The sequence below is a fragment of the Botrytis porri genome (assembly GCF_014898465.1).
Source record: "Botrytis porri strain MUCL 3234 chromosome Unknown BPOR_011, whole genome shotgun sequence".
NCBI lineage: Eukaryota > Fungi > Ascomycota > Leotiomycetes > Helotiales > Sclerotiniaceae > Botrytis > Botrytis porri.
The window spans coordinates 1,039,123-1,066,471 of record NW_024066085.1 but is presented as its reverse complement, the minus strand read 5'-3'; the positions used below and the strand labels follow the sequence as shown (position 1 = coordinate 1,066,471).

Here is a 27,349-nt window from a genome sequence, read left to right as displayed (position 1 = left end):
ATGGAGGATATAGGAATTGTGGAGAACTAGAACCGGCTAGAGTGAATGTGTGTGAAATAAATCGCATGGTCAATAGACTGTCCCTTGATCCACCCTCTTAATCATACCATTTGATGCTACAATAGATAAACTGGAGGCCCCAAGCTCTCCAATGTGAAACACTTCGTTTGTAGAATTATGTCATTTGCTACAAACTTTGGTAAAGCGATGCCCTTTGCCGAGATTTACAAGGATTTCATTGGCTGGATGTCAAGTTCACTGCACTCGAAACTTCATTTGTTGGCGCACATTCAATTATCTACCTAGATATCGGTTTCAAGATACAAATGGCCAGGGTATCGGAAGTCGCTCTGCGCCCCGAAGGGAGAATGAAATGCGGGATCCCACGAATGAGTCGATCTCGGTGTGAAGGCATTGGACGTAAGTTTCCGACGAAATGTATCTGCCTATTGGTGGCGGTGTCTATACACGCTTCCGGCCTTTCAAACGTGCCTTTACTTGGGTAATTAATTTTCAATTTGAGCGTGTAGATTACACACATTGCTGAGGATTTAACTATATCTTTCAGTCGTTGTAGGTAAACCACAAAATTTCAAAAGGCAGTCTTTCTATCTCTCCAAGTTTTCCTCTCGAAATTCCTCACAACACAAGCCCCGTCCAATTCGCGACGATGTCTGGCCCGTTCGGATCGTTTTTTAGAGGCGATGTTGATAACAAATGTAGCCTAAATGGGCGTTTACCGAACGAGAATGTTGTTCAACAAAATCCTACAAATATTGAATTTTGTGATTCACAAATATTGACAACAAAACGTGTTTACCGAACGCGAATGTTGTCTCACAAAATCCTACAAAATCTACAATTCTATATTCACAACATACCACCAAAATTTCAAATGCAGCTTTGAGGAGCATTTAACCAGCGAATAAATGTTCGAGCTGATCTCAATCTCAATGTTCATCTCAAATTTACGGCTAATGCCCCCGACAACAGTCCTCACATTATTCAATACGAAATCGCAAACCCCGCGGGTGGTGAAATTGATTCTGTCGCTGTTACTCTTGTGGATGTCATTTGTACCATTCTTGCCTACCAATTCCCATGGGCTTTGGTTCATCTTCTCGATTATAGTAGGGAAAGAGTCATATATCAGTATCGACGCTTTCGACGAGACACATTGCGGCTACATTGCTCGTACTAATCGGAAAGTCCAGGTGAGATTCATCGATACTGATTGAAGAAATCCCGTTAATTGCGATTGCAGATAGTTTTCAATGACATGACTTCCAAGAAATGATGGCACTACCACTACGAAATACTTGACGATGGACAGTGGATTCTCACTGCCTCTGGGAGCTTTGAAACACAGACGTTAGTCAAGCATTTGATCGAAAATAGATGGCTGGGAAATAATGCAGGATTCGTAAGAGAGAGAGACAGGCCTTTCGAAAAACCTCAGCTCAAGACAGATGCGTGGCTAGAGTATTTGGAGCGTGGAACCACAGACACGTTGGATCCGAGTAAACAGAGAAAGAAAGGGTTGATAGAGGAAATCAAATTGTCCTTCTGCCGCTTTCTGGTACGCGAGGTTGTTCGATCACTATTTGGGTGGATGTACTGGAAACTATAAAGAACATACCAAGTCTGTGGTTATAAGAGAATACTGTGTAATTGGAGCAAAGTAGAAGCGAGAAATTTTGGCGTCGAATATAAGGTATCCATTGCAGCCTCACAATGAAAAGCTTTAGTTCGAAAATTCTGTGGCAGCGAGCAAACCTGATCCTTGTGATTTATTCTTGTGGCTGTGATCTTGAATAAGAAAATACTTCGGCACGGAAACGTGCCAAAAATCGGTACCCGTAGCCCGAGCTTGGTAACTGCTCTTTTCCTCATCTATCGAAATTTAAGAGTGCTGAATTCCCATAAATTCCGACTTCTCATCATAACTTTCGTGAACTCACACTGCTTCTTCCATCTCTACTTACATCCAGCAATGGCCGATCCAAGTATCAAAGAAGGGACTGCCAAGCGAGTTGATGTCGAGTACGAATGCAAATTTAACCTTCCCGCCGATGCTCCTTCGAGACACCCACACATAATCAAGTGGAATGCTGGGGGCGACAAGCACAAAGTTCCACGCCATTTATTTACAGTCGACGTAATTGCTACTATTCCCTACGAATTCAATCCGTCGGCTCTCAGTCATTTGCTCGATGTTCAAGCGGGACAATTTTATTGCTGGTGGGAAACAAACGGGCATATCAAGGAATCCAAGAACAATAAAGAATATCAGAGTGGAGCCGTAAATAGCGAGAGCAAGAAATCCGGGAACTTGTTGTTTCTAGACTACATACATATTCATCGCGTAGGACAAATTGTTCGGGTCGAGGTGAGTAGCTTCCTGAAAAACACCTGTGGAAAACACATGTATAGTGCAGTGAATATCCCTCTGATGACTCAAAATAGATCGTTGGTTCTGCAAGTCGTTCCTCTAATTTGGAAGTAACTTATGCTATCTGCGATGAGGGAAATTGGGAGATTGTGAGCTCTCAGGATCAGAGTCATTATAACCTTGATGAGGGATATTACCTATATACCAGCTCTCCAAATCTTTGCAAAGCACACGACAATAATTTAGCAAGAATAATTTTACGCAAGACATATTTCGAGGACATGAAGTATTACATGCGAATGGGCTACCACCGGGACTGTGGGCTTGAAAATGGAGCTGGGGCTCCAAAATATTCAAGACGCAAGACGCAAAACATCGCAAATGCGGACTGTATTATCGAATCTCCTCAACAGGTTCAAGAAAGTGAAATCGTTTCCAGAGACAGTAGCAGATTCGCAGACGAGATGTCTGAGGTGCAAGGTCGGTTGGACAAACTTCAGAAGTCGGTCGAGGAATTGAAAAGCTCTTTGAAGAAGAGAAAACGCGATGATCGAGAGCATATGATGGCGTGCTTGGCATGTAAATGTGCGTATGAATATGGCTTACATATGGAGGAGATGAGAAGTCTTGTGTGTTCACATAACTTAGGCTGTCATATCAGATGGCTGAGGAAAGCGATCTTCGGATTGTATGCAAACGATAAGCAAAACATAGAGGGAAACTTCCAACCAAATTTTGATTCCTTTTGTGACTTTAGAATTTGGTTGTCAAATGATCGGAACATTGAAGGGTGCCATGATATAATTACTCAGATGCTAGGTTTGTAAGTCTGAAGGGTCATCCAATTCTCGATTCTGAGTCGAAACAATTTCCATTCTGTGACATTAGATGTTTGTAAATCATGTATTCCGTGCAGCATGTGATTCTTTCTGTTACCATGTCCTGGGAATTCGGCTCAAATATTCTCAAACTTTCCGTCAAAGACAATATCCAAACTATGGAGAGAATTCATGCAGCAGTCCTCTCCACGAAGAAAAAGGAGTTGGAAGGATTGACAAATGAAAGGCACAGTAAATCGATGAATCATCAAGCATATTCATACTATTGCTACCGCATACTACACCAGCGAGCCAAAGCAAACATGGAAAATCCTGCTGTGCTCCGGCATAGCTTTGATATGCAGGCCAAGAGCCTATCACAAGCTACTTCTGGAAAAGATTAGGTACAATTGATTTCTTTGCCAAAACCAAGCTCGAGAGATTTGAGTGCGAAGGAATGTTCTCCCAAAAAGTTCTTTAATGATACAGGGTTATATCATAGCACTAGCTTAATCCCTTCCTTTCACTTATTATTGAAATTTAAGACAGGATACTCCATACTTCATTTCATCAATCCAACTCAAGAAAAGCCCGGAATAATTATGGAGACCGAATTCTGCAAAAAGATTGACCTGAACCTCAATATTAGCATTGATCTCCCGGCAGATGCCCCCGAAGGCCATCCTCATCTCCTCAATGTCAAATGGCCTCGAAATGATCCTCATCCCGAAAAATGCAAGGAGATCAGATCGATGCAGATTGAGTTCCCGAAAGATTTGTCTTTGATCGACGTCATCGCAACTATACTCTTCGAGTGGAAACCGGCAGCACTTCATCACCTCCTCGACCTTGAAAACGAACAATTTCTGAATTTTATTGTGCAGCGAAATGGGAAGACGGCAGTGTAGAATACAATGCATGGAATAGATTCATGTACGTACACCGCTTGGGCCAGCATGTTAGAATTGCAGTGAGTTCTTTTGATGAAGTAATGTGGCGAAGAGATTTGACTAATCGCAGATCCAGATTGTCGGAATTCCTGCGGGTGCAGAGGTATCTTACCGTATTTGTAATGATCAGAAATGGGAGATTTTAAGCGCCCAAAATCACAATATGAAGGACAATTGCGTGTACTGGGTGCCTTCAGACCCTGTAAAGAGATGTGCCTGCGATGAGACCGAGAAGAGAATGGCCCAACTCATATCTCAGCAATTTCTGGCCGATGTTGTATTCCAGATATGATTTTTCCGGGTTTGATCTACGAGCCTGGACTTGAGAGTACGAAGAGGCAGAAATCGAAGGGATGTAATACAAGCGAGCTGATCGATGTTTGGCGGGAGTCAAATACTGGGAGCAGCCCTGACACTTTGATGAAAGGAAATACAAATGCAAGGGTTTCCGATCTTGAAGCCCAGATATTGGTGCTGAAGAAATCGATCATGGAACTGACTGGTCCAGCAAGAAAAAGGCGTTGGGAGGATCCATCGGAAAGTGCTCCGAACATCAATTTAGAGTGGAAATAGTGTCTACGTTGGGCAATAAAACCATGATTGAGCATTAATATGAAAGTTCATGGTCTAAGACATGTAGAGGTCAACCAGAAGAATGTTGCCTGTGTCAGGAATGGTAGAGTGAAAACAAGTTTGCGATCGAGGTATCTTGGTGTGAGAATTCGCATCATCTGAAGTTTCATAGTTATTTGAAATGGAATACAGAGAGAGCTTCAAGATAGAGTAGACGAACCCGGGAATTTCGTCAAGACACTTTCAAGTTGTGGAGTAAGATATCACAGACTGTAATACCATATCAGCAGCGAGAATAATTTCAATATGCTAAAAATAATGAAACCGTGTGGGTATCTATGAACAAAATATTAAACATCCAATCTATATAGTGAAGACTTCTCCGTTCAGTGATCTACTTTTGACTTTACTTGGCCCCTTTTTCATTTCCGTCCAGGTCCCATTGATATTCCAAGTCCCTGCCTTTGTGTAATCCCAACTTCTAGATCCTTGCATATATCCAAATCTGAAATATTCAGGATATAGTAAAGGTGAGTTTTTATACCAAACGAAATGCTTATCACTTGCGAATCCTTCATCGGTGTATCCTCTGAAACGTTCTACATCGTTGACTAGCACACTGATACCATCAAATGGGGCAGGTGGTGGAAGCCAGGTGAAAGATATAGAAGAAACATTACTACTCATTGAAATCTCTGGAGATGAAATATGTGGTAGCGCAGAATTATGTTTCGCATCTCCTTGAAGTGCTGCAGGAGTTTGAAGCACAGGGTCAAATCCCCACCGTGCAATACCGTTGATAAACAAGCCGACTAGCAGTCCTTGGTAGAGGAGTGCAGGTCTAGTCTGCATGGAAGTTCCCGGTAGCAGTAAGAGAGCAAGGATATAATGATGTATTCGAAGACTGAAGCCGGGTAGTAGGAGAGATATGAGTATAGCGGCAACAAATATCCCATACAAGCCGAGAAAGCGAATCAAGCGGCCCTCCATGCGAAAGAAGAATACTTGTTTCGCGATTATAATGATAAGAAATATGATGATAAACGCCAAAGCAAGTTTGGCACCTGGCTGTTGATTGATATCGTGAGCATTTAGCCGTTGAATAGGGATCCAATCAAAAGTGTAATTTGAGAGTGTCCCAACCCAGCAGCCCCCGAGCCATAATATAGTCTTCTCGATTTGAGCTGTGAGCCCAGTCAAGGCACGTTCGACACCCATGTATTTATAAATGACAAAAGCGCAGAAGGCTGCAGGCAGGAACTTCCCTAATATGTTCGAGACCAATGCGGTCATAGTATCATAATGAGGTGGATCAGAGCCGAGACCAGTATGAGCAAAAAGCCCAGTGAAGATGGAAAAGAAAAAGAGACCAGGCGATGTAGTAAAAAGCGATAGCACTACTGTGAACGTTAGAGAAACAAATAGCAGTGACCAGCGCGAATCTTTGGCCTTGCAAGTGACTCCTTTCTGGAATGCAAATGATGATGGGAAGGTCGAATCGAAACCAATGCTTTTGATCCCATGTCTGTTCGAGCTTTGATAGTTATTGCGTTCTCCAACCAGCAACACAACGCCGCAACCTCCTTTAACATTGTCGATAACCCCAGCATGGATTGCTGACCCGCAGATGAAGCTGTCGCTGCGATAGATTGCAGTAGTGTCATCGTCTGTAGGTCCACCAATCACTAATGGCCTGTAGTTGATTTCTTGCGCCCCAACAGCTCGCGGGTTAAGCACCTTGGCGCTGGCGCAGTTTGCGGGACATTTGAATGCAAATCCACTTCCATTAAAGGGTCGGCAATCGTTTCCATTCAAACCACACTGGTTCCCAGATACCCAATATGTATTGCCACATCCAATATCGCCAGGGACTCCCCATTCCTCTATCGCTGTAGCAAGTGTACTCTGGCGTAGGACAAGAGAAAAAGTGAGAACCCAACAAAAGTAATATGCCACGAGAAGCAATATCCTATGTCTTCTCTTAGGTATATATCGATCTAAAAGTCGTAATGGTGCTTGCTGTAGCCATGGAAACCAAGGCTTGATGACGTTCATGCGCGGGGGATCTGGCCCTTTCGCCCAAGCAATGGCTTGTTTACTGACACGTCTGACCGGAGTAGGAATCCATTTATGGTATCGATAGGAAGACTGATCTTGTAAGAACCGAGGGGTAGGAGGAGAATCATCATCTGATATCTCGTTCATAGGTAGAAGCTGGGTGAGTGTAGGGTCTTCAATTGGATCATCGGGGTGGTCATTGTCTGTGAAATGCTGCCTATTATCGATGCGACCACTTCGGTCTCCCATATTGTCTGATTGGAAACCCCAAAATGAAGGTGACTTGATCCGAAATTCCCGAAGGTTGTGCGTGCTCGATTGCTTTTCCTTGCTTATTATAGCAAACTGGACATGTTAGTCCTAGGTTCAAATAAGAACTGAATGCTTGTGACAATCTCAACTCATTCAAAAGCAGAAAGAAACTATGCAAATGAGAGTTAAAGTACGATGAGTGCTGCGGTAATGGAAGTACACTTTTGAAGTACTCCTCCCTTCCCGTCGTCAGACTTGAGGAATGTAACATTAATTGCTTGGACATTTATCCGATAAGGATAAGCTGCTGTGATAGCCATGCTAACCATTTACAGGCTAGCGTCTCAAATTTGTCCAGTACTATTCAAGCCTCCAGCGTGGGAAAAATTATGTTCTAGTCAGATAGTGTGATGATATATCCGTTCTCGACGCCAATATAAAATTCTTGTCCAAAATAACACATTTTGAGATGTTTACAAAATCTGCAAGTGCTTGTCTCAAATTTACGGACGCTCTGTATATAATCTGAGGGTTGCTGGCCTGCAGAAAACTCAGTATCTTGGCGATATCTAATCGACCTCTTTGCTCATACCTCTTATTTCACTTGACGCAATGTCTGCCATCAATATGGCTCCCAAAAACTCTACCAGGCTCGGATTCCAAATTTTGAATACTTTGGATCACAATGCCTCTGGTCCAAGACTTGGAAGAATCACTCTGGAAGGACGGAAAGATTTGGAAACTCCGGATTTTCTGGCCATTACATCTAGAGGCGTTATACCTCATATGACGCCAGATGTAATTGCAGCACATGCAAAAGTACCGGGTGTTCATTTTGCATTGGAAGATTGTAGGTTTCCCATCAATCTATCACGTGTTTATATTCGTTCTGATCTTTTCTAGTCATAGAAAAGAGCAATAAAACAACCATATCTCCTATCTTGAACTGTCCTGGAGCAGAACCAGCTCTTCATGCTTTTACTGCCTTGTCCAGATCTACCATATCTCTTTTGGCACCAAGACGGACACCTGCTGTTACGGCTCCCAATGGCAATAGTAACACAGCTATTTCTGTATTCACATCGACAGGATTTCAACCTCTTTCTAACAAATCCTACATCGATTCAATCGCAACCTTACGCCCAGATATCGCTATTGGGCTTGCGGATGTTCCCTATAGCACTATAGCAGGAGCAAAACGTACCGCCAAGATGGGCGATAGAAGTGGGCAATGGTTGGCTCAGCTCTTGGCTGACAAAGTCAAGGAACAGCCCGTTTTTGCACCAATATTACCCATCGATTATCAAAACCAGTGGGAGTACATAAATTATATTGCTGACGAACTGGTGAATGAGGTCTCGGGTTTGGCTTTCTATGATTCAAACTTACTCCCAGAAATTCCAGAGACTACAGCCATGTCTCTACTCCCTCGTCTCTCTTTAGATGAACCATCATCTCCTCATCACGTACTTCGTCAAATTTCACTCGGAATGGACATTTTTACCATTCCGTTCATCAACTTTGCCACGGATGCTGGAATCGCACTGACCTTTGAATTTCCATCTCCCGCCAACTCTTCATCTTCAAGCGAAAACAATCCAGTCCTTCCTCTGGGTATTGATATGTGGACTGCAGCTCATGCTACTTCCTTACTTCCTCTTTCTGAATCCTGCAAATGCTATGCATGCACTTCCCACCACCGAGCGTTCATCCAGCATTTACTTTCAGCCAAAGAAATGCTCGGATGGGTCTTACTCCAAGTACATAACCATTATGTTCTTTCGGAATTTTTTACTTCAATACGAAAGAGTATCAAAGATGACACATTTGAGAAAGACTGCGAAGAGTTTGCCAGGAAATACGATGGTGAGCTACCAGAGAAGAGTGGACAAGGGCCACGAATGAGAGGTTATCAGTATAAAAGCGAGGGAGCGGGGGAGAGGAAGAAGAACAAAGCTGCCTGGAACAATTTGGGATCTGATTCAAAAGCCACCGGCTCAGAAGTTGCGCTAGTGCCTGATGAGAGCTCAAAAGAGCTTGAAGAAAAAGGATTCGCGGAGAAATTAGAGAATTAGATAGTGGTTAGCATCATATTATGACAAGTCTTGCTAGATAAGTAAATAAATATCTGAATACATAGAACGCCACCAAGCAATCTCTATTCTCGATTCTATCTTTAACTATCTCTTGAAGTTCTAGTCAAAGTGTTTCTTTGTAAGATTTCCAGAAGTTCCCGCACCCAACTTAACTCCTCCATGGGCGTCAAACCAGTCCAAGAATTGGAACATGCTTGCCTTTGGAATACGTTCCATAGAAGTCTGATTCAACCACTGCATTCCAAATTTCACCTTACTTCCCGAGAACCACTCAAAATTATCAAAGATAGCCCAGCCAAATGCACCAGTGACATTGACGCCTGAATTACATTAGTATAAGCCACATCAGGTATCGACAATGGGAAACTTACCATCAACAACCTTTGCTGCAAGGATATTGTCCAAGAACCCTCTATAATAATCTGCTCGTCTCAAATCCCACAAAACCTCACCTAAAGTATTCATCTGCCCCTCGAACGGCTCCGCAAATCCGAACTCACTAACCACGATATCCCCTACTGTTGGGAACAACTCTTTCGTGATAACATTCAAGAACTTCCGGATGGCAACTGGTGTACTAACTAACCAGTTTACTCCTTCATCGGCGGCAGGTCCTAATGGGAAGCCATCTGCGGCAAGCGAACTCGAGCCCGCGCATTCAGGATAGGAGGGATGTGAGGAATTCGATGCGCAGGCTGCGGAACCTCCAGGAATGGTGGTAGCAAGAAAACCTGTATAACCATCTATAGCGAAGAAATCACAACTTCCTTTAATCAAATCCTTTTCTTCCTGAGTGAACTCCGGCAGTAAATCTCCCAATGTTTCTTTCAACATGGAAGAATAATCACCGTCGCGCCAACAGCCGTTGAACCAACCCAATGCGAATTCGAAGTTGCGGGCTACAGAGTCGACGTCTCCTGAGGAGGTGCTATTGGGTGCGTAAAAGTTACCGGAGTTTTTGAAGGTTATGCGGCCGGCACCGTGGAACTCTTCGTGGTACCATTTGGCCACCTTTGCATGTGCGAGGATGCTGTAGTGTGAGCAGGCAATGCGAGCGGGGAGACCACCAGTGATGTTGTGGTAAGCGGGGTAGTTGCCTTTGGTGTTTCCGGCGGGGTAGGAGGCGTATTGCCAGTTACAGTATTGAGCTGAGAATGGAGGTTAGTAAGGGAGATGTAATTTCCAAAAGGGCACCATACGTTCATTGAATGTGTACCAAATTGGTACATATTTGTCATATCTGGTAATGACAAACTTGGCATAGTTGAAGAAGTCGTCCACGATCCGCTCATCTGTCCAGGCTCCATACGAATTGAATAGGGCGAGAGGTGTCTCTGAATAACAATTAGCATGTTGAAATATGACTTTCGGTATCATGAATTACCCCAATGGAACAGTGTGACAGCAGGCTTGATTCCATTCGCGACCATGCTAGCAATAACATCATCATAGTGCTCAACACCCTGTTGGTTCACGGGTCCGTTTCCGAATGGGAAGAATCTCGGCCTGGGAGTTTTTTTTGCATTAGCAGCCAAACTCGCTGTAAATTCTAGATCACACCTACCAAGAGAATGACGGAGAGAAGTATGGAACTCCTAAACTAGCAAGGCGAGCAAAGTCTTGTTTGTAGAGCCAGTAGTGACTAGCCACGATATCACCAGTGGAGTTGTCTGCGACGGCTCCATAATCTCTATGTGCGATTAAATCCCAAATCGAGGGACCTTTACCTTCATCTTTCGCGGCTCCCTCAATTTGATATGAACTTGCTGCTAAACCCCAAATGAAATCGTCAGGTAGACTTTGGTTATTTAGGGATGTATCATAGGTTGGCACCTGCAAATATTAGATATGTGATCTTAAATGGCGACTAATTGACATACTAAAGGGTGAAACATTCCAGGACGAGGATACGAAGAAGGCTCTGGTGTTGGCTCCACTGTTGTCGTGATTGGCCCTACAGCAATAGATCCGACTTGGTTCCATAGCATAGCCAATTCCTCATTGGTGTACTCATAAGTCAATGTTGTCGTCGCAGCGGAGACATTGTAGACCTTGGTTGACCAGGTATTGGTAGCAGTAGCAATTGGAGAGCTTGTACAATGCGCCAAATGGACGAAAATTTGAATGCCAAATAGGCAATTGACCTTAGATGAAAGCATTATCGCAGAGATTGTGCATTCACCTGGCAAAGGAATTCACATCCTTTCACAACCTGCGAAACTGAACTTTATAGTTTCTTCAACCTGCATGTCTCAGAGCTTATGATGATATCATTTCGTCCGATTAAATACAGACTGCCGGGGGACAACAAGCTATACAATTTGTTTCTGGGATGACTTGCATGTATTCCATGTCTAGATATGAGCCGATCGATACACAATGGACATATAACCTTTTTCCAGGGCGAGGAACTAAGTGTATTCGGGATGGCGGAGGGAGACCTCCCGAAGCTTTATTTGAATCATAGTTCATGATATATTAAAGCGCAGGAGATGCAGCCATTTAAAGGTCGCGACGGGTTAACTTGAATGACCCCGCATATGGACAATAGTTTTTCCAAATTGAGGCAAGGTTTGAGGGGCCCCGCCATATAATAATGCGTTGCATAAAGGGATTTATGCTATCTACATATGTGCACATCATATTGTTGCGTTTGAGACAGTTCATGATGTTGTTTCATGCTTTGAAATGTAGAAAACTCAGTGCAAGGATTGGCAGTAATAAGAGGCAATCAACATATCTTCCGACATATATCATTGAACAGTAGAGATGGGCAGACGTTCCATATAGAAAATTTTGCTTCGCGTGCAAATTCTCTTAGCAACCAACTTGAAAAGCTGTCATATATAGATCATAAAATGAAACAACAACGAGATTAATTCCTCGAGGTCGAGATTAACGACAGATCCTTCCTTCTCAGAACATATAGTATGACGATATCAATAGCATAACGCTATCGATGTGCCATATCCCTAGCGCTACCACTTTATGATCAAGCAGCGTTGTGGATTGATGCTCATGAAGAGGAAAGAAAATTATTGAGGCGAAAATTTCGTTAATATAGGACCCGAGTTTTTGGATCACGTGGCAATTTCCCTTAGTCAGTTGCGTCTTTGAAATTCTCAAGTCCTGATTCGTTCAATTATGGTAAGGACATAACCGAGGCGCCGGAAACCGATACCTTCCGCATCGACGACGATAATATCAAGATCCTGGTGTCGTTTTATCCTTTGTGCAATTCATCATCTTCAATTGTTCTGTGACAATTTCAAAGATATAATCATTTTAATCAAAATGTTTTCACAAAGAGCAACTCAACAATCGCTGCGCCGGCGTAAGTTTTCCCTGACCAATCTGCAAAACATTATCCACCTCATACCCCAGATTCCATATTTCGCACATCTGCTAACGATTCTCAAAATAGTTGCGGCTGGTCAGCCATCACTCATCTCACAATTGGCAATGAGGAAGCTCGCAGCACCTGCAGTTGTTGGCGCGTCAATGCAAACCAGGTTTGCCTCCCAAGACAAATACCGCAAGCTTGACAACAACTAACATCTTGCAAGACCAGTAGCCACCCAAAATTTGACCCCAAAAGATAGCTACAACATCCTCGTCGAGCAACGCAAACTCCGACCTGTGTCACCCCATCTCACAATCTACCAACCTCAAGTCCCTTGGATTATGTCTGGTCTCAACCGTGTTACCGGCTGTATTCTCTCGGGAGGTTTCTACGTTTTCGGTGCTGCATATCTTGCTTCGCCTTTATTTGGATGGCACTTGGATACTGCCAGTATGGTGGCTGCGTTTGGAGCTTGGCCCCTGGCGGCAAAGTTTCTGGCTAAGTTCACATTGGCCATGCCATTCACATATCATTCTTTCAACGGAATAAGACATTTGGCTTGGGATATGGGAAAGACTTTCAAGAACGCTACAGTTGTTAAGACAGGATGGACAGTTGTTGGTTTGAGCGTTGGTAGTGCTTTGGCTTTGGTTGCTTTCTTCTAGGTTAAGGCTGGGAGGGGCGAATTTGGAGGGCTTGTAAGAGGAACAAATGAAGCACGGCCAACAAACATTGGTTTTTGTGGGGGCACTTGAAAATGTTATGGTGCTTGAAGATACATGTTGAACATTGATCGTGTTACATATACGTCAATATCCTACTGGTCTGGGTTGCATCGGCTACCAACTCAACCTATGCGTTGTATGAAATTATAAAATCATAACCACAAGATACCACCTCCGTCAGCAGTCATTCTCCCCAGGTCCATCCTTTCAGTAGGATAAGAATAGGATATCATCATATGTAAAAGCCGCAATCCATATAAACAATGATAGTATTGTCAAGTGGCAATCGACCTGCGAAGCTTGCTTCCATCTCAATATATCTGCAGACCAATAGAGGCCTATTCAACTTCAGAAGGCACAATCTTAAGACTCAACCGTTTCACATCATCCAATATAATTTCAGGCTAGACTATCGTTGTCAAAAGTGACCAGGTCCTTTACCCTCCTTCACATCAACTCGTAGCACAAGATCTGTGTGCTTTATGAGCCTTCTTTAGCCGTGTTTTGATCTCGCAGTTGCTAGCTTTGGCTTTTTGAATTCGCCCAATTGAAACCGTCTAAACAGCGAGTCTTTATGCCATGCTCGCTTACGAGCGTTGATTTCGCTAATCGGTGTATCGGGGGGATCACCCAGGTTCATCTTCTCCCATTCAACTCTCTCAGAGTCTCTCGCAAAAGTCGTATGTCTGTCGGCCATTGGACGGTGGTATCGCACATCTCGTCCTTCCTCCTGCTTTGATTACTTTTATGGTCTGGTATCTTGGATGGGGCCGTCATGATTGCTAGAAATTTAATGTCTTGATTTTTGTTTTGAGGTCTTGGAAGGAATATTGACTGGATGATTCGAAGGACAAAAGTCATCACGTCTTAACACTTGAATATGATAGTAACCCCACGATTCAATGACTGGAATCAATTGGTATTAATATATAGTCTACACCATAAAAGGTTTCAATAATGAGACCCGAACTGTACGTAGAATGGATATACGTATATTTTACATAATCTCTGTTTCCCAAGTTGTTCGCTCTCTCCTTAAGCTAGATCGCTTCACTAGCCATTCGCAGGAGAAAAAGCAGACTGGAATTGACCACCGTCGAAACCCTTCACCAAATTCAATCGTTACATTTCGGTTCTGAGAATCAAAATTTTAGATAGTATCAAAAATGAAGGCTTTTTGAGGGGTTTTCAGGACTATCAGTTTTCATAATTCCATTCGTGATTGATTTATTACAAAATCTGTTGGGGTGATCAATTTCGGCCACTTTTTTCTCCCATGTAAGATTAGATGACTCTTGCCTTTCCTACCGTCTTTTTACTTAAAGTCTAGCTTGCACTATTTTATAATGATTGTATCAGTATTTCCTACTAAATCTAATTTCTGAACGTGCCATTCGGAAGGAGTTCTTGGGGATAGGATGTTTAGCTTCAGGTTAGAACTTAGAAATATCTGTGGTTTGTAGACTTTATCTATAGTTACTACGCATCTCACATAGTAATGTGCAGAATTTACATACCTATTCTTCTCAGACAAGACCGTCGTTTTCGAAGTAAATTATGCCTCCATATGAAAATGTCGCGGGTCCATCATGAAACCCGATTCAACAGCCAAACACTTTATACTTGTAACACCCAATCATCATTCATTCGAGATTATCTTGACCACCTACCAATGTTCACCACAGCCCTAATACTAGCCAACACCTCCAAAATTTTCTCACCTGATCTATCATTCTTCATTTACGAATCCTGAAATTCAGATTAACATCTCATCACCATCTCAGTTCATGCCAACTAACAATGGCAATAACATCCAAAACAAGCAACAAAACGACAACAATAATCCCGAATTCCCAAATACAACAATCCATTAATCTACACACAGCAGCAGCAACAACAACAATAATATACCTTACCCCCTCCCCAAATCACGAAATTCACCCTCATCCCATCTTTGACGAATCTGCAATGTAGACGTGGAAATTTCTAGCCCCCTCAGAAACGATATATCATCCATCCCCCGGCTTCCAGCTCAGCCATCCCCCTGGGACCTGCGAAGATGTTGCAGTTTGTGAAGAGGAAAGGAAGGGAACTGAAGTGGTGGTCTTTCGATTTGTTTGTAGTGAGATGATGGATATTTATGATGCAGTAGATTCATTTAATGGGTATGTACTATGAAGGTGAGTTTGAGCAGAAAAGGAAGGGGTATCATAAACTGAAAATGCGGTTTCATGGAGTGAAGTGAAGTGAAGTGAAGTGAATTTAACTTTCTTTTTTCTTTCTTGAATGATTTGTATAAAAAGGTCATCTCTTTCCATCTCGTTTCTTCCCATAAAATAATCTACAGAATGAATATTTTAGCCTCTCAGGGGGTGGAGACTGAGAGGTGATGTGGTTGTTGTGTTTGTAGTTTGGAACATGTCGATATGTTGTAACCTGTGGCTATAGAATTGATAGATTATTGATGTGGAAATAGGGATCTATAGAGTACTCAATTGACAATATTTGTATGACAATGATGAGAATTGTGAGCGAAAGGCAGCGAGAATTTTGGGCTTGTAATGATAGTGATATTACATCGTCGGGTCTGCGATACAAATTGAAATAAGAGAAAAAAAAAAACACGACGATGAGAATAATCAATGGCAGTAACTCCCACCCTTGGAACGAAGAAACTGACTCACATACAGCTGAATAGCTCGAGAAAAACCTCAGAGTTTAAGAAATTCATGGACTGATTGTATAAGTCGGGTACCCCACTTTCGGGCCACCTCTCTTTTGGGCCATCTCAAAAATTTACATTATATAATATTAAAACATTAATTATTCAACAACTATTCAGTATTATAATAAATATTTAAGAATACATTTTCATTATTATCATTAATATCTTCTATATTAATTTTATAATTTCCTGTTTCAATTTACACCTTCCTAATTTTTTTAATTTTAGAAAACTTCGAATTTAAATTAGTTTTTATTTTATATTTCTTTTTAAAAACAACTTATTTCAATTAATACTTTAATTACTTTATTCAATACCTAGATTACAGAATTTCATAATCCTTAACATCGAATCCCTTAATAATCTTTCTAAAAAGTTAATAGCGACTATAAAGATGTTACGGAGGTACCCGCACCGCAATATGGATTATAAGATAAACCTAAGGCCTTGGTGTTGGGACCTATGGAAACAGCGCTGTAGGGACAATCGGCTAGAGAGTACAGGTTAGATAAACGGTAATATCATTACCAGTCACAGAATGGACATTATATGATTAGGAAACCGACTTGTCGAAATCGGCTTTATAGTAATTGATTTGTTGGTTGATTTCAGTATGAAGGTTTATATAAGGAAATAGGTTTTATTACAATATAGAGCTTTGTACTTAAGATAATTATTAGTTTCATATTATAGTTATAAGAATTGTAACTAATTACAACACTATTGAATTCCTACTTGAAGTTTAGTCTAAACCACCTCGAGAGATCTCTAGACACTTCCACATAACCCTAGAGGCAGCTCCCGTAACAAAAGATTAATCTTTTCACTTTAAAGAAACATATATATATATAATCTTAAATTACTAGCTTTTTAAAACATTTTAAAAGTTGAAATTACGAATTCCTTATTCTATTAATATACAGGATTATTATTAAAAAATAAATTCTAATTTGTAACTTCTTTATTATTATTCTCAATTAATAATCTAAATATAATAGATTTAATGTGATTTAGAAATCATAAATCTGAAGCTTTCCATCTAACTAGTATATTATACTTTGTGTTTACAATGAAAGAGCAGGCCAGTGGAATGCATGTAAAAGTGACTATATAGATTAATTGTACTAAGGTAAAATCTAACTTATAAAGTGGGAATGATATATATATAGTAGCTAAGCGCATATGCTACAACTTCCAATATTCCTTTAAAGAGCTTACTCTTTCAACTTCAATAATTAGCTTTGAAGCTCTAGCATGTTCTTGAATCTCTTAAATATCATCCTTGTATATAGTTTTATTAATCCATTTACAACTATATCATTTGTATTAATATAACTAATATTGACTAGATGTTTTTCTATAAAATCTCAAATAAAGTAATAATATATGTCAATATACTTTGATCGTTTATATAAATATAAGTTCTTGATTAACGCTAGTATTTCTTAATTGTCTTTAAGTATTTGAATTATATTATTATTCTCGATATACTTTGATTACTTTAAGTCTTTCAAGAGTTGAGTTACTCATTACTCTTGTTTAATGAATATAGTTATGGAAATATACTTAGCTTTTATATTGAATATAGTTATAGATATTTGCTTTTTACTTGTCTATAAGATTAGTTCATTATAGAATATTACTATCCTACTAGAAATGCTTTTTCGATTAATTCTATTGCTTGCCCAATTTGTATTTGTATACATTTTGATAATATATTATAGAAGGTTATATTCTTTGCAAATATCTAATTGAATTTCTTTAAGCCTAAAACATAACTTCTATTTAATAGTCGATCTCAAATATCTTATAAGGTTTTTGAATACAATACTATAATGTTTAATAAAATTAGATATAATTTGTACTAATTTTTTAAGATTGAATGTAATGTTTGGTTTAGTATAGATTATAAAATGGATTGTATTACTAATTACTTATTAATATTTGTTTATATTAGTAAGTTCATTATTCAATAGTATTAGTTATAATTAATTGTAATTCGAAATTAGTATCTTTTTAGGGGTATATTGATTATAAAAGATCCTAAATCGGGTAAGTATTATATCCAGATACTCTTTTTGATTTATAATTAATATTCTCTTTAATCTAATATAAATAATCCACACTTCTAAAATCTTATTAATCTCCTCTAAGTCTTTAATATTAAATTGAATAAAAAGATTATAATAAAACCATTGAATATCTCATTTTTATATAGCAATAATGATAATATTATTTATATATACTAAAAGAATTAATTAATATTAATAATTAATATATAAATATAAATTTATAAGGTTTTATATAAACCTCATTTTGATTAACTTTTCTTTTAGAAAAAAGCTTCAATCTCTATCAGCTTATTTTAGCCCATAAAAACTCCAAAATATATATAAAACATGATCATAATTAATATAAACACCTTAAAAAAGTATTAAATAGATTTCTTTTTTCAAGTATAATTCAATAAATATATTTTTGATATTGAAATAAAAGCATTCGAGATTCTTTTTTATAATAATTATAAGGAAAAGGTAAAGAATATTGAGTTAAATTATAAGAGTAAAGATTTCATTATAATTTTTATTTAAAATTTAATTAAATCCTTTAATTACTAATCTAGCCTTAAATCGTTTTACCTTATTATTTTTTGTTTTAATAAGAAATATCTATTTCATTAAAACTAAATTACTTTTTTATAATAAAATAAACTCTTTTCAAATATTATTCTTAATTAATAAATCTATTTCTTTTTAAATTATAACTTGTTATTTTTTCATATACTTTTTATTTGTTATTACTTTTTTATATATATTAAGTATTTTAATCCTAAGAATTTCGATTATTGGTAAAATGATTTCAGTTTTTGTTAATATATTTATTAAAAAAGTTAAGATTTTCAAAGCAATTTTATTATTTGTTTTCTTGAATTAATAAATATTTGAGATAGTAATTATAATATATTTGATCAATTCTGTTATTAATTTATTTAAGAAGGTAAGTAAAGTCTGAATAATTTTAGAGTTTCTTTATCCTTTTATATTATTATTATTATTATTGTCTTTTTTTCTTTTTTTAAAATTATATTTCGAATTCGGTAGTATAAAAGTAGATTTAAATATAGATATAATAAGTAATAAAGTTATATTAAGTAATATAATCTTAAATAATAAACTCAAATTTAATAATAATAAAGTTATATTAGATAAAGTAATTTCAGATGAAATAACTTTAAATAAAATAATCTTAGTTTCTTTATTGTTTTCCTTTATTAATCTAATAAATCATTAATCATTAATCATCTATTGAATATTTCTATATTCATCTTTGTTAAAGTATAGTAGTCTTTTGGTTTTTATTTGTTTTAATATTGTTAAGTATATCTTTATCAAATTTGTAATTATTATATTTAGTGATATTAATAAATCGATTAAAATAGACGATAATTTAGGAACATTCTTAGGTTTACTATGAAATCTGTAATTAGGTTTTATATTCTTAGTACCTTGTAATCCAACTATATAGTTTCTAAGTTTGAGATTTAAATTCCCTCTTTTATAGCTTTCATTAATTATAACACGATAAAAGCGGTATATGTAATCTAACTCTAATGAATAAATCTTTATATATTTAATAGTATCTTTTAAGTATTCTAGAAATATCTCAATCCTTATTATATTACAAAGTTTATTATATCTTTATCCTTTTAAAATGATTTTAGGGTTGATATAAGTATAATATTAATTTTCCCAAATTTTATATGTATTAATATCTAATAATGTACCTGTAAATGCTTTAAATAAGCTTTAATCAATTCTATTCACATTTAGGCTAATGCTAGTACGGTTTCGAATGTATATGTTATGCTCAACAGTTTTATTCTAAAACTCTAATGATAAATAAGCTTCTTTTAATATTATTTTTATATCAGTTTCTACAATTTGTATATTACATTTGGCTAAATCATTTTAATGAGATAATATAATTATTGTAATCTTTAATTACACATTAGCCTTTCATTCCCGAATGGCTTAAAGAAGCTTTAATACATTATTGATTCTAGTAGTAATTATAACTACATCTATAGTGAGTTTAATTTCTTACTTCTAGACTTTCAATAAGAGTATTATATTACTCTTCTGCTTTAATAGAATGATCCAATTTACCCTTGTAGTATTATTAAAAAAAAAAAAAAGTATCTGTATCCTTGAATAAATCTTAGAAAAGGGTCAGCAATATTAAAATAAATCAATTCTAATCTCTTAGATTTTTATATACTTAATTAGCTTAGGATTCTATTAATCATTTTTATGAAAATACATACTTCACAGATATTAAAAGTTAAAGGGATTTTAATAAATCTTTAAAGTATAATAACTTTGTATAGGTTTTTAATTTTATTAGGACTAAAATGATTGAAGTGTCTAAACTAAATAAGGTATCTTTTCTTCTTTGTTATAGTTAATTCTTCAACTTCTTCTTTTATATTATTAATAATCTCTACAAAGAGTACAAAAAATACGGAATCTTTATATTCTAATTTCATATATAAAATAATATATATTCCATTTTTCATTTTAATTTTAATGATTTTATTATTCTTATTATTTTCTGGTATGAAATATATCTCTTTGAGATTGAATATACTCTTGAGCCCTACCTTACAAATTCTCTTAGCTAAGAACAAATTGATCTTTAATTCAGATATATATAATACTTCAACTAATGATATGTTACGGGAGCTGCCTCTAGGGTCACGTGGAAGTGTCTAGAGTTCTCTCGAGGTGGTTTAGACTAGACTTCAAGTAGGAATTCAATAAGGTTGGTAACTGGTTGCAATTCTCGTAACTATAGTAATGAAACTAATGATTGTTCTTGAGCACGAAGCTCTACATTGTAATGAAACCCATTCCCTTATATAGACCTTCGTTCTCGTCTGGATAGCTTGGGTAGACTGTCTATCCTGTCTATCCACGGATAGCCTGGATAGCTTGCCTATCCTGTCTATCCATCACGTGACACTTGCCCCGTGACCTATATGATACTACTGCTTATCTAACCTGTGCTTACTAGATAACCTGTAACCGCTATCCCTCCTGTGCCTACTGTAGGATAGGTGCCAACAAAAGATAGGTACCTATCTTTTAATCATTGCTTATTGATTCGGTTACCGCTATCTTTCGTTACCCTTTAATCCAACTGTCCCTACAGTGCTGTTTTCGTAGGTTCCAACACCAAGGCCTTAGGTTTATCTTATAATCCATGTTGCGGTGCGGGTACCTCCGTAACATGATATCCTTATTTTATTCTTATATACTATATTCATTATTCTTTGTTCATTCAAGTATATAACTTTCTTATCAATTATTATTCTTTATTATAAAGTATAAGTTAGACTTTTGAAAAAAGAATATTGATTAGATATATATAAGGTAATATTAATATTAGTGTATTATTATAATGAGGATATCTTATTAATACTTTCTTTAATGAAATAATAATGCTTAAAATTAGACTCATTATTGACAACACTTTTAATAGTATTGAAGCTTGATTTAGTAATATGAGCCTTATGCTCCCTACACTCTTTATCTCTTTGTAATAGAAAGGTGGATTGTTTTCTTTTCTATTTATACTTTGAATCAGATTTCAAAAAATACTTGACATAATGGAGCTGAAAGTATTTTAGGATTAAGTAATCAGGTTTATTATAGAGTTTATAAGTAATAATAAATATATTAATCTTCAAGTTTATATTAGCTTTATATTAATAATAAAGTAGAATATATTTCTTTTTTTTTATAAGATATACTAAATTTTTAGAGTTTTGTATCTCTACTTCTTTAATTTATAAATACTTGATTTTATTATTAATATTTAAAGTAGAATTAATAATATAGATTATATTAATAATAATTTTATATTTATTAGGAAAGAACAAAATTAGGCTTTAAAAGAATGATTTATTTGTATATAAAGTATTAACTAAAACATCTATAAATAAGAGCTTTTGTTAAAGATCTTTAAGCTTATCCTAAACATTTATAATAATTATATTAAAAATATTGTTAGATTGAAAAAAAAGGTCTTAATCTTGAGAAGGTATTTGTTTATTACAATATTATTAATTCTAAAGTATTTTATTGTTAGATAATTCTAAAGTTTCTTTGCTATATTATATTCTTTTATTAAAATTTTATTATTATTAAATAATAAATAATAAATGTAAAATAATATATTAATATTATTCTTAAGAAAGGTAACCTTTTTATTGATATTAAGTCGAATCTTTATAGTAGCATTGCTATTATTGTTAAAGACTTGAAGTTCTTCGAAATTCTGGATTAAATTGTCGGCTATTGTAATCCGTGTATATTCGTGTAATATCTTTTTATATATATAAAACTAATCTTTTCCTCAAAGTTGAATTCTTATTTAATAAGTTCAATATTTATGATTCTTTTAAATAAAAGAAGGGATATGCTTAGAATAATTCCTGGATTCAGTATCTTTGTTTATTTTGAAATCCTATAAATAGAAAATTTGTATTAATGATTTGAATATATTTGATAATAGAATGAAAAAATAAAATAGGAATTGTTTAAATTATATTGTTCCGATTTGGATGTACTAGTGTTTAAAGGGAGAAATCCTCTTTAAGGTGAAATAATTGAAAATAATGAATTTTGATTTGTAAATAATGATTTTTGGAGTAATATCAAATATTATATAATAGGTAATACTTTTCAATATTAAACCGAAATAGATAGTCTTTTTAATAATAACTTATAGTTTTTTTATTTAAAGAAAAGGTATGATGTAAATAATTACTTTGTTATTATTGCTCAGCAATTTGTTTACTATATATACTTTGTATATTGATGTTATGTTATGTAGGAGCTTTTTATCGTCAACCTTTACTTTGGTAATGTAAACTATTCAAAGAGCTTTTGGCCTTAATCTTACTATAAAGCTACCAGGCTTATAACCTATTCATAATGAAAGAGTAGGCTAGTAGAATGCATATAAAAGTGACTATATAGATTAATCGTACTAAGATAAAATCTAATTTATGAAGTGGAAGTGATATATACACAGTAGCTAAGCGCACGTGCCACAACTTCTAACACTTTGTTAAATTATCTAGTCATACTTTCTAATAATATATAAAAAAATTAATTTTTCCAATTACTTTAGAATCTAATAAAAAGGCTAATTTATTAAGGTAGTGTTTGTATGCTTTTTTGAGAAATAAGAAAATGAATAAATTAAGAGGTTGTAGAATATATAATATATATAATGAAAGGAATAAGAAGTATATATTATACTTAAAGTATTCATATATAAATTCAATAGTTTTATAATTTTTATACCCATTTAATATAAGGAGTCTTAGTTTATTTAATAAGAAGAAAACTGTTTGAGGTATAAAGACCTTTTTAAATTATTTTAAAATAATATTATTTATAGTTTATCTATTATTTATAATAATAAAATATTATTCTTTATAAGATTTTAAATCAGCTAAAAACCATTATTGTTATACTAATTTCCCCTTTAATATAAACAAGAGATTAAAAGCTTTTTTTATAGTTAAAATATACTTTATAAGTGATATTCAAGCTTTAGAACTAAACTCCTTTTTCTAAATAAAATAATATTCTAAGCTTTCTAAAACTAATTCATTTAGTCCCTAATCTTTTTATATACCTATTTTATTTATATTATAGTAATGTTAAAGTTTAATATAATGAATTAAGAGTAAATCTAATTTTAAAAATTATTAATTAATAATATTAATAATTACATCTTTAATATGTATTGAATTAATTTTAATTTATCTTTTAGTTTTAATCTCTAAATTTCTTTAAAGAAAGTTTTACATCTATTGTTTTCTAAATATAAAATCATTTCCTCTAATATTAAGAAGATATTTCTTAATTTTATAAATTTATTAATATATAAGATTAATATTTAAAAACTTTTAAACTAATATTTAATCTATTAAATTTTTTTATATTAAAATTATCTTTTACATATATTATATATCTTTATTATAAAATAAATAGTTATTTATATAATTTTAAAAAATAATTCTCAAAATCCTATAATTTAAAGTAATTTATTAAATTGAATATTTATTTACTACCATATATAAAACCGAATTAATATCAGTTTTGATATATATTTTAAATATAATATAAATAATAATATATTAAAATTTTAAATCAATTGATTTAAAAGTTATGAAATTATTAAATATTTAAAATGGGAGGTTGTTTTCTATAGTAAGCTTTTTTGAGGTGGCCTAAAAGGGGGGTGGCCCGAAAGTGGGATACCCAACTTATTTCCTTGAAACCGGCTTGATTCTCATTACCGATACACCGTTGTGACTTTGACCTTTTTATTAGGTTAGTTATTAACCTAATAGTTCCCCACTGAAAATCCTTCAGGTCCCTGAACTCTTCAACATCATCATCAACAACAACAACAACAACTTAATTAGAACTTATCTTCATCATCACAATACAGTAGAGTAGCTCTTTCTCTCAACCTCTCAACTTTCTTTTCAGCCTTTTGTTCTTGCTTCCAAGTTCCAGTCATACGCATACGGTGCAGACTCTCTACTTCCCATTGCTAGCATAAGTTTCGCTCGGCATCTCTTGGTATAATTTATCCACGATTTCAGCACACTGATCATACAAACACTTGTTTAGTGGCGGTAAAATCTCTTCAATGTCAGATCTTCCAGTTCAATCCTCATTATAATTGCATTTTGATCTTCTCCAATTCTTTTCCACGACTGTGTTTGTTTCACACTCGTCTCAAACTGATTGAATTTCACGTATCACGATCATCCTGTACAGGGTCTGAAATCTGGTGGCGTCAGTGTATTCACCTGGGGTGCATTTTCCCCTGCAACAAGTTACATCAATCCAATTTCGAAAATACCTGTTTGAAAATCTCTATTCGCCCAATTAAAACTACTATAACCGGAGAATTAGAACAGTTTATCCAGTGTTCTACAGATCTGATTTGGGAAGGATAAACAGCATCCATTGACCAAACGGAACAACATATAGATGAATTATCTCTAAGCTTTCACCCGTGTCGTCTGGCTTCAATACACTAAAGATACAGTGTCGTTTTTGAGGTCACCATGTTGAGATCACTTCGAGGTTTAGTGGCAGGTCTGTTACCAAATAGCAGTGAACCTAACTACGCATTAATCCATTCAAATGGAAACTCTTCACCGACATCAACGATTTATACTATCAACGACGATACGGTTTCCCATTTAAGGCTATCTTTCACAAGATTCCTCTTCTTCCTTATACCTTCGCCAATACAACGTCGACTTCAACCGGCTCATTTCAAGCCTCAACGACTGTACGCAACATCATATCTCGATGGACTTCGTGGAGTCGCTTCCTTGATAGTGTTTTTCTGTCACTTCACCGAGGGAAATGTGCAATTCATGATACCTTCATATGGCTTGCCAATAGGTGACCCAGTTCCATCCTCTTTCATGCAGCTACCTTTTCTTCGAGTACTTTATAGCGGACGACCTATGGTTCATATCTTTTTTGTCATATCTGGATTTGTTCTATCGTTGAAACCGTTGAAGTTAGCTCGAGCCCATAATTATGCCGATCTTCAAACGACCTTGTCGTCATCTGTCTTTCGTCGGGGGATGCGACTATTTTTACCTACCACCGCCTCTACGTTCATGGTCATGATATTCATTCGCATGCGTTTGGTTAGGATTGATGGATTTGAGACCATCTCACAACAGTTTATGGATTGGCTGCATGCAATCTGGACGATAGCTTATTCTTGGGATTGGGATAAGATATGGTGGCCAAAGTACGATGTTCATGTTTGGACGATTCCCATTGAAATGGCTCAGTCCATGTTTCTCTTCGTCACCATTACCGGTTTGGCGAGGTGCAAAGTATGGATTCGTCTCTTCATGTTAGTTGTCATTATGCTATATAGTCTCAAGTGTGGCCGATGGGCTGCGTTTGAATTCATTGGCGGGGCTCTGGTGGCAGAAGTGGGACTTATTCAACAAGCACGAGCTGAACGAAATTCTAATAAAGAGATTCCAGTCTCGGACGAAGAGTCTTCCAATTCATGGCAAACATCGGTAGTTTATGCATTCTGGAGTATGAACTTTGTCTTTGCCCTGTGGATAGCGGGATGGCCAAACAATGATGTCCTGAGAACTCCTGGGCTCAGTGAGATTGCACCTTATACGATGGAGCCGTACTGGTCTCAGAGGCGACAGGAGGAACAAGCATTCTCTTGGTTCGCGTTGGGGGCCATGCAAGTTGTCTTTGCGTGCCAACAACTTCCTCTATTACAAAAGTTCTTCACATCTGGTCCAGCGCAATATCTTGCAAACATCTCATATGCACTATACCTTATGCATGGACCGTTTCTCGATGTATTCGCTCACCGATGGATGCCAATTGTTTGGTGGGCAGTAGGTGGGCGTGAGAATAGTGGTATGTGGACACGAACGTTTGCTTGGTGGGGTGGAATGCTTGGGTTAGCAGTGCCTATATTTTGGGCATCGGATATATTTTGGAGGGCCGTAGATATTCCCTCTGTAGAAATTGCAAAATGGTTAGAAGGCAAATGTATCGTGAAGGAGGATTGATATTATGATACGGAGTGGGATTGAAGGACAATTTTGGGGGCATTTACAAAGCATCATCGATATACTGGGATGTAAATAACGGGCGTATGATGGATGGAGAAATCTCATCGTTTTTTGGGGGGTACTAAATAAAAGCTTAAATATCGGGAGTACCTATCACAATATCGTTAGCGGGAGTTGGGGGGTTATCCGATAGAGGTCGATCTGGATTCGCCTCAAACATGAATATCGAAAAGGAAATAACACCTTATGACAGAGCAAAGGTGTGACACGGTAACTCGGTGAGACATTTATTAACTTCTTTCTCATTTGGAGATAGTGCCGAGTCTTATCGGCGGTCAGCTGAAAGGCACAGAAGCTTATTTTGATTATGTGACGATCCGTCCCGACACGAGTAATAAAATTGAGGCGGAGGATGCTTGACGGCTCGTGATTTTATGCTGCCGCTGAAGAAGACAATCCAGGTGATTTGTACGCCACCGATCAACCAATGAACACGAGTACATATCAAATTGAATTTCTTCGCAAACTTATTTATTTTGGGTGACCAACAACCTAGGTAATTGAAGATGTGCAATCAGCTGAGAATGGACATGTAAGAGGGGCTCCTGAATACGGAGGTAACTCCGGGATTTGCTTCTAGTGTTGGTGTGAAGGTTTTGACAAGAGGTGAGAAGGGGTCCTATTCGGTAGGTAGCACAAGCGATACAAGCGGGGCGATCATTAATCGTGCGAGCTAGGTATGTGATGG

General features: G+C 36.5%; 7 protein-coding genes across 7 annotated transcripts; 5 read left to right on the top strand and 2 right to left on the bottom strand.

The window, feature by feature from the left end:
• Positions 1-1,993: 1,993 nt before the first annotated feature.
• EAF01_008348 (uncharacterized protein) lies at positions 1,994-3,013 on the top strand (the record flags this gene model as incomplete). Its single annotated transcript, XM_038916604.1, has 3 exons — positions 1,994-2,389; positions 2,467-2,960; positions 3,010-3,013. 3 exons carry the CDS (start codon positions 1,994-1,996, stop codon positions 3,011-3,013), a joined length of 894 nt encoding a protein of 297 aa, XP_038767966.1.
• A 799-nt stretch (positions 3,014-3,812) lies between these two features.
• On the top strand, positions 3,813-4,118 carry EAF01_008347 (uncharacterized protein; the record flags this gene model as incomplete). The annotated part of the gene is made up of 1 exon (XM_038916603.1): positions 3,813-4,118. One exon carries the CDS (start codon positions 3,813-3,815, stop codon positions 4,116-4,118), a length of 306 nt encoding a protein of 101 aa, XP_038767965.1.
• A 978-nt stretch (positions 4,119-5,096) lies between these two features.
• On the bottom strand, positions 5,097-7,040 carry EAF01_008346 (uncharacterized protein; the record flags this gene model as incomplete). The annotated part of the gene is made up of 1 exon (XM_038916602.1): positions 5,097-7,040. The coding sequence occupies one exon, from the start codon at positions 7,038-7,040 to the stop codon at positions 5,097-5,099; it is 1,944 nt and encodes a 647-aa protein (XP_038767964.1).
• Positions 7,041-7,467: 427 nt separating this feature from the next.
• Positions 7,468-9,118, top strand: EAF01_008345 (uncharacterized protein; the record flags this gene model as incomplete). Its single annotated transcript, XM_038916601.1, has 2 exons — positions 7,468-7,893; positions 7,947-9,118. The coding sequence occupies exons 1-2, from the start codon at positions 7,656-7,658 to the stop codon at positions 9,116-9,118; spliced, it is 1,410 nt and encodes a 469-aa protein (XP_038767963.1). The 5' UTR covers positions 7,468-7,655.
• Positions 9,119-9,238: 120 nt separating this feature from the next.
• Positions 9,239-11,298, bottom strand: EAF01_008344 (uncharacterized protein; the record flags this gene model as incomplete). Its single annotated transcript, XM_038916600.1, has 6 exons — positions 9,239-9,459; positions 9,511-10,287; positions 10,339-10,473; positions 10,524-10,645; positions 10,704-10,972; positions 11,020-11,298. 6 exons carry the CDS (start codon positions 11,296-11,298, stop codon positions 9,239-9,241), a joined length of 1,803 nt encoding a protein of 600 aa, XP_038767962.1.
• Positions 11,299-12,433: 1,135 nt separating this feature from the next.
• On the top strand, positions 12,434-13,147 carry EAF01_008343 (uncharacterized protein; the record flags this gene model as incomplete). The annotated part of the gene is made up of 3 exons (XM_038916599.1): positions 12,434-12,473; positions 12,564-12,651; positions 12,706-13,147. The coding sequence occupies 3 exons, from the start codon at positions 12,434-12,436 to the stop codon at positions 13,145-13,147; spliced, it is 570 nt and encodes a 189-aa protein (XP_038767961.1).
• An 11,945-nt stretch (positions 13,148-25,092) lies between these two features.
• On the top strand, positions 25,093-26,598 carry EAF01_008342 (uncharacterized protein; the record flags this gene model as incomplete). The annotated part of the gene is made up of 1 exon (XM_038916598.1): positions 25,093-26,598. The coding sequence occupies one exon, from the start codon at positions 25,093-25,095 to the stop codon at positions 26,596-26,598; it is 1,506 nt and encodes a 501-aa protein (XP_038767960.1).
• Positions 26,599-27,349: the final 751 nt, after the last annotated feature.